Genomic DNA, 7,259 nt, shown 5'->3' on the forward strand with positions numbered 1-7,259 from the left:
GACGGCCCCTGGCCAGGAATCGCACGGCAGGTGTTGGGTGTGACTTCCCTCTCCAAGCCCGGGCACCTGTCCCCGCTGGGCACTTACACTGACCTGCCAGGACAGGTGTCGAGAACAGAATGGCCAAGAGGGGCTTGCTCACTGGTGCTGGTGGCCTTGGCCATGTCTGAGCAGCCTCACGGGCCCTCCGCCTTCTTAGGGACGGGTCGGTGCCGTGGGTGCCTCCCCAGGAAGCCCAGCACTGCAGCCAGGGTACGAGAGAGGTGCAGACAGGTCCAGGGGACAGAGGGGGCATGGCTGGAGGCTGGCCAGAGCAGGGACAGGACTTGGGGTGGGGGGGTGGCGCTGGGGAGTGGCCTCCGGGACTGGCTGAAAGCTGCTCCGCCACCCCCCTGCCCCCGCCAGGCCCAGACCCTGCCCGCCTGGCTCAGGGCTTCCTCCCTCCCAGCTGAGGCTCCTGGCCAGACCCTGGTCGTACCTCACACCCCACAAAGCACCTGCCTCGGCAGTCCCACCCCCGGAGGCTGCCCCTCCCTCCGGCCCTGCCCATCCCCTGGCTGGGGTGCTGGTGGACGGCGGCCAGGCCCGGGCCCAGCCCCGGAGCCGGCCCGGATGGGCAGCGTGCCTTCACGGCAGCGTCCACCAGGCCTGGGTGGGAGTGGGGAGGACAATGGGCCCCCTCAGCTGCCGCCTTCCCCCACAGAGGGGCCTCCCTGGCTCCTGCCCCGCCCACTGGGTTGGCGGCCGCCGCGCCCGGCCGGCAGCAGCTGCTGCCCGCGTACCCAGTCACAGGCGCACCTGCTCCCCAGCCGCCCTTTGTCCGCGCTGCCGACGCCTGATTTACTGGGTGCGCTTTCCCTCTCGCCGGCCCAGCGTGATACAGCTTCACTGGCCGGGATGCCCCCGGTCCAGGCGGATTCTCCCATAGTCCTCCACGTTAGGCTCCCCACTCAGGATGGGATGGAGGGTGTAGGGTTGTGCCTCCGAGTGGGCCTTTCTGGTCCACTTGGGAACACGGCTGAGCAGGGGACGGCTCTAGTGGTGGCAGGCCCCGGGGTGACCCCCCCCCCGGGACCAATGATGGAGGCCTCACCTACAAGAAGGACGGTGCTGGGCAGCCTTGTGTGGATTCCCCTGAAAGCCGTGGGGCAGGCCCGCCTCATCTTGCCCGTGCGGGTGGGCTTCCCTCCCCTTGGAGCTGGCGGGATGGGGGCAGGGCCCAGAGGCGAGAGGGAGGCGTGGACAGGACTGGCTCCCATCCCGCTTTGATGACCAAGCACCCTCTGTGCAGCACCCACCGCCTGCCTGCTCCGTCAGTAGCTGGGGAAGAAAAAAGAGCCTTTTCTCCAAGTGGGAGCCGCCGCCAGCTCCTGCCTGACAATGGAGGGCATTGAGAGGTGGCAGAGGTGCTGCCTCCTGGGTCTTCCCCCTCCCACCCCCAGGGCTCTGGGTTCCCAGTGCCACTCGGGCGGGGCCCAGGCGGCCTGTAACTGGATCCACGCACAGTGGGGGTCACACCGCCTTCCCCAGGCTCTGGGGTGTGGCCTTGCAGGAGCCAAGGTGCCAGGGCGCCAGCGGCACAGGGGCCGCGTGCTGGGGTCTGTGCCCCTCGCGAGGAGCCAGCCACCCCCCACTCCCTGAGCGGGCTGGCTCAGGCCTGAGTTACCTCCCCCGGACCCCTCCCAGAGGGCAGCTGGTTTTCTTTAAGCCAGTTGGTTTGGGACTTGTGGCTTCTGGCAACAGATGGTGGGCCGGAGTAGCCATTTCGCGTCCTCCCCGCTTGCCCTACCCAAGCCACAGCCACAGATAAAAAGCTTCAGGGAGACAGATGCCTCCCAGGCCACGGGGACAGGGGAGCAGCCCAGCTGCTGAGAAACGCACAGACCCCGGCCGCCCCAAACTGCCACTGCCAGCCGTAGGGAAGGGCCTCTCCAGGGGCCCCCGCCCCGTGCAGCTTTGATTTTAGCCCCCAGGGCAGGCAGGTGGGGAGGGAGTCTGGGGCTGGCATTTGTTGGGGGCAGGGGTTCTGGTGGGCTCTGGAAGGTGGGATGGTCCGGGCTCAGGAGGGCCCTCTCTTCATCCAGGGGACCCCAGGCTGCTGGCAGCACCCCCTGCTGCCCCGCCAGGTGGGAGGAGGCCCCGCCCACAGGTGCCCAGAGCTGTGGGCCCAGCGTTGGGGCCGCCTTCTCAGGCTGCTGCAGGCTGGGGGCCAGGCCAGGAGCGTTCCACCTCAGAGGCTTTGCCGCTGGGAAGAGTGATGCCTGGCTGGTCCCAGAGCCTTTCCTGAGATTTTTCCTCGAGTGCAAGGCCGCGAGGTGACCTCGCGGGGGCAGTTTATGGCCCAGCCCCCAGAAGCCGAGGCGGCAGGTGGCCAAGGGGGGCCCTGGGGTGGGGATGACAGGCGCTGAGCCCTTCCCTGCAGGGAACGAGTGGCACCAGGCCTGGGGGCAGGGGAGGCAGGTCGCCACCCTCCTTGGCTCACCTGCTCCAGTCACAGCCTGGGCAGTGAGTACCCGGGGAGTGTGCCGGCCTGCCAGAGCGGTGGTCCTCCTGGACCCCGGCTTCTCCAGCTGGGCAGCGGGTGCCTCTGCCCCTGGCTGGTGTTGCGTGGACATCTGTCGTGAAGCCTTGACCGCACGATGGAAAAGCCGTGTCTGGGTGCTACGTGTGGGTGGGGATGGGTGCCGACCAGCACGGCCCCCAACGCATCAGACCCCTGACAAAAAACTACACATCGCGAAGAAAATGGGAAGCCAGGCCACGTCGTGTTGGCAGTCGTTTCCACGTTTGCTGTCCTATCAGTGTTGAAAGAAAGCAAGCTGTGAACTCTTTTATTAACCAAATAACGCACGTTCATTACCGAAAAGCTAAAGTGGAGAAAAAGCAGGCAGGCCCCCAAAAGTAAAGACTTTACAGAGTGCCGCTCCCCTCGGCAGAGAACGGCCGTGTCTGCCCGTGTGGTCCCCTGCTCGGTGGCTTGCCAGAGTGCAGACAGATGCCTCCCTGAGTTCTGAAACCTACGCCAGGGCCCACCGAACACTCTGGTCTCTAGTTTCTCCAATTAACATAATCACTTTTCTTTACGGAGGTGAAATTCACTTAATGTGAAATTCACTTAATATAAAATTAACCACTTAAAAGCGTACAGTTCAGTGGCGTTTGGCACACTATTGGGCAACCACCGCCCACTCTGGTCCCAGAACTTCCCCTCTCTCCTTGCGGGGCCGCACCCGGCTGTGCCCGCTGCCCGGGGTGGGGCCCCACCGACGCCAGGGCTGGTGGCGGGCGGCTGGCTGGGGAGCGGGCACTCACCGCCCCGGTGTGTCTGCCGCAGCTGCAGCGGTGCCTTTGCGGGCCAGCGATGCCAGGCGCCCAACCCCTGCCTCAGCGCCCCCTGCAAGAACGGCGGGACGTGCCACACGGTGGAGCGCGATGGCCTTGTGGACTACGCCTGCCACTGCCGCCTGGGCCTCTCGGGGCCGCTGTGCCTGACGCCCCGCGACCATGCCTGCCTCGCCAGCCCCTGCCTCAACGGCGGCACCTGCGACTTGCTGACTCTCACCGAGTACAAGTGCCTCTGCCCCCCGGGCTGGTCAGGTGAGGACACTGGCGGGAGACACGGCTGTGGCGCTCGAGAGGGGTGGGCAGTCCCCGGCCCTCCCCCAGCTGCCCGTACAGCAGATGCCGGCCCGTCTGTGTGGCTGGGGAGGGCTCTGCTCGGCCGTTGGGGTCCGTGATCCAGAAGTGGTGCAGAGCCCCCGCCGGAGGGTCCCCACGCCCCTCCCCAGCCCTGGAGGGGCTCCCCCCCTGCCCGCCTCTGTGAGCAAAGGGGACACCCCCACCTCCCTCCTGCCAGGAGTGCAGGCCCCCCTTCGGGAGCCGTGGCGTCACTGTGGGCACCAGAGTTTAAGAACACGGGCTCTGGAGGGGCGCCTGCTGCCGTGCATCCTGCGACGGTCACTCAGCCCCTAAGCTGTCGGTGTCCTGAGGTGTCAGGAGCCGACACCGTGGGGCCTATCCCTGGCTGGCACCCCGTGGTGCCTGGAGGCCGCCCCCGGCTCTTGGGGCGGCCCGGCGCGGGGAGCAGGGAGGCTGGCTGACCCCCTTCGCCCCTCCCCCGTCAGGGAAGACATGCCAGCAGGCGGATCCCTGCGCCTCCAACCCCTGTGCCAACGGTGGCCAGTGCCTGCCCTTCGAGGCCTCGTACATCTGTGGCTGCCCACCCGGCTTCCACGGCCCCACCTGCAGGCAGGATGTCAACGAGTGCAGCCAGAACCCCGGGCTCTGCCACCACGGTGGCACCTGCCACAATGAGGTCGGCTCCTACCGCTGTGCCTGCCGCGCCACCCACACCGGCCCCCACTGCGAGCTGCCCTACGTGCCCTGCAGCCCCTCCCCCTGCCAGAACGGGGGCACCTGCCGCCCCACGGGGGACACCGCCCACGAATGCGCCTGCCTGCCAGGTACTGCTCGCTGGCCCCTGCTGGGGGTGGCCGTGCTCCCCCTGCCTGGTGGGAGGGCCGGGGATGCCCAGGGCGGAGGGAGCACAGGGCTGGAGCAGGGCCGGCTGGGCCTGGGGGTGGACGTCCACTGAGCGTGGGCGATTGGAAGGCAGCCTTGGGTGTGGTGTAGGGGCGGGGCTGGAATGGGGGCCACCCATTAGGCACCCGCCCACCCACTTCTGCCCGGGGATGGGTCCGCAGTGACCAGACGGCTGGGCCCATGACCCCCGATGCTCCTCCCCTGCCGCCAGCCTTCTCCAGGCCACTCAGGACCCCCCGAGTCTTGAGCTCCCTGGGACCACCTGCACGTTACAGAACTCTCCACGGCAGCAGGGAGCACCCTCGCTCGTGCGGCCCCCGGGCTTCCCCCGTGTCCCCGAGTTGGGGACGGTGAGGCGGGACTTACGCGTCACTTGCCCCAGTGGTGGCCCTCCCTCCTGGCCCCGCTGGTCTCCCACCGGTGGGGCGACAGTGGCGGGCACAGCCCCCCACCCCCCAGCAGCTCCACTGTCCCTGTTGTGTGTCCCAGACTTGCCACTGTAGTTTTCATTTGAGTCAGCTTTGCTGCTGGTGATCTAAAAATACCGGTAACGACAGAGAGGTTTGAAGACCTCTCGTCTGTCGTCTGCGCACTGGCGGTTAGGCGGTGAGGCAGGAACGAGGAAGGGAAGGGTGTTTCAGGAGGGGGGCGGGATGAGGTTTGGGTGCTGGAGGGGAACGCAGGGTCTGGCTGGCCCAGGGGTGAGCCGAGGGTCGCCCCAGCGCCCATGCTGCCGCGGCCCAGCTCAGCCCCTGCAAAGAGGAAGTGCTCTGCACGCCCACCGTCCACGAGCCCCGGGCCTCGCCCCTGCAGCGGCCACCTCTGTGTGCAAATGCCAGGCGCATGCACTTCCTGCATGTCAGTGGCGCTCCCCTTGCCGCCTGCCTGCCGCGGCGCTGCTGGACGCCCAGCTGGGCTGCTCAGCTGTCCACGGGGGCTGGGCCAGGTGTGCCCCCCGGTTCTGGGTTCAAATGCCTTCTTGGTGGTTGTGGGACCCCAGACCTGGGACCTTGCATCTGGCCACGTGGGTCAGGCGGGGCCGTGGAGGTGGGTGACGTGGGGGGCCAGCCAGAGGATGCTGCACACCTGGAGCAGGTGTGGCCCCACCTGGAGGGGGGGTGGTGAGGTGAGACCCACCCTGCTTTAGAACTCACCCTCCAAGGCCAGGGAGAAGCAACGGTCCGGCCCACCACATACAAGGGGGTCTGGAGTGAGGGCTCCGGGCTCCCGTGCGGGGGCCTCAGAGGGAGGGGCAGGAGGGAGTCCAAAGGCACCCCGGGAGGAGCATTAATCAGTAACTGGCTGCAGGTTGGGCTATTGCCAGAGGCCCCTTTCTGGGTTGATTATTGAACCAGCGGGAGTTGAATGGATTAATAGCTAACTGGCTGGCCGCGGAGTTGGTGCTGCAGAGGTGGGCCCAGGCTGGGGGAGGATGCCCGCACCTCTGTTCCTGGGAAGCCAAGGGCCACACCTGCAATCCCCCAGGACTGCCCACCTGGGTCCCACTGTCTCCCCGCTCCGGTTCCCTGCTTGGGGGGGCCCCCGGGCCCAGTGCAGCCCCTGCAAGGCGGGGTATCTGTGGCCGCACACGGGGGTGTTGCAGAGAACCCCCAGCATGGGTCGAGCCAGCAGGCAGTGCCCAGTTACTGGAGCCACTACACAGAACGTCTTTGACAGCAGAACCTCTAGAATCCTGTACTCCTGAGTCCCTGTCTGTTCAGTGGGCTCTTTACAAAATGATTCCTTAGAGAGGAGTGTGTCGCTTGTCCTGGTCACAGGAGTGGGAAGGGTGGGGCGTGGACCCCCGAGGGTTGTGAGGCAGCGGGCATCACAGGGTAGGCCATGGAGGGACAGCTCTCTGTCCAGAGTAGGGTGTCGTGGGTGCAGCCAGGAAGATGCCAGAGGCCAGGTTGAGCGTGGCAGGGAAGGTGAGGGCCGGGACGCGCGCTGCCCAGCCGTGTGGGGAGGCTTGACCGGGCCCCTGGCTCCCCGCTGCCACACAGGCTTCACCGGCCAGAATTGCGAGGCAAACATTGACGACTGTCCAGGAAACAACTGCAAGAATGGAGGCGCCTGTGTGGACGGCGTGAACACTTACAACTGCCGCTGCCCCCCGGAGTGGACAGGTGCATGCACGGGGAGGCCTGGGTGGGCACCACCACTCCTGGAGCCACACGCACGTGGCGGGCCAGAGGGGGGCCGAGAACCTGGTCCAGGCCGGGAAGGATTCTGGAGTGACCAGGGGCTGCCCCACCGCCGGGCTCTCAGGCCTCTGCCCCAGCAGCCAGCACAGATGTGGCATCAGCTGGTCTGTGCGGGCCATTTGCAGCCTGGCCCCGGGCAGCCCTGAGCCAGAATCAGGTCCCCAGTTTGAGCCCAGCTGCCGGGCAGGACACAGGGACGCTGGCCGGTAGGACGCCGGCCCCGCCCACAGATGAGTGTGGACCCCAGTGCACCTGTGCCTGCACAGCAGCCAGATGAGAGCCCCCTCTGGCGCCAGGGGTGCAGGGGAAGGAGTGATTCAGGCTGGCGGCAGGTGGAGGAGTCATGAGGGAAGGCTTCCTGGTGGAGGGGGCCCTGCGCCCCGAGGCGGGGGTCTGGAGGCGCCGCCTGGCCCGACGGTCCTGGCCCCCGCAGGTCAGCACTGCACCGAGGATGTGGACGAGTGCCAGCTCATGCCTAATGCCTGCCAGAATGGCGGGGCCCGCCCCACAGCC

General features: G+C 67.2%; 1 protein-coding gene across 1 annotated transcript in view; it reads left to right on the forward strand.

Moving 5' to 3' along the window:
* NOTCH1 (notch receptor 1) overlaps positions 1-7,259 on the forward strand; it is a 47,593-nt gene that overhangs the window by 17,187 nt on the left and 23,147 nt on the right. Inside the window, exons 3-6 of the mRNA XM_007458973.1 lie at positions 3,335-3,597; positions 4,125-4,463; positions 6,546-6,668; positions 7,180-7,245. Of these exons, the coding sequence (XP_007459035.1) occupies positions 3,335-3,597; positions 4,125-4,463; positions 6,546-6,668; positions 7,180-7,245 (791 nt within the window). The remainder of the gene's footprint in view (positions 1-3,334; positions 3,598-4,124; positions 4,464-6,545; positions 6,669-7,179; positions 7,246-7,259) is intronic.

This window comes from Lipotes vexillifer, unplaced genomic scaffold, assembly GCF_000442215.2.
Source record: "Lipotes vexillifer unplaced genomic scaffold, Lipotes_vexillifer_v1.1 scaffold636, whole genome shotgun sequence".
Lineage (NCBI taxonomy): Eukaryota > Metazoa > Chordata > Mammalia > Artiodactyla > Lipotidae > Lipotes > Lipotes vexillifer.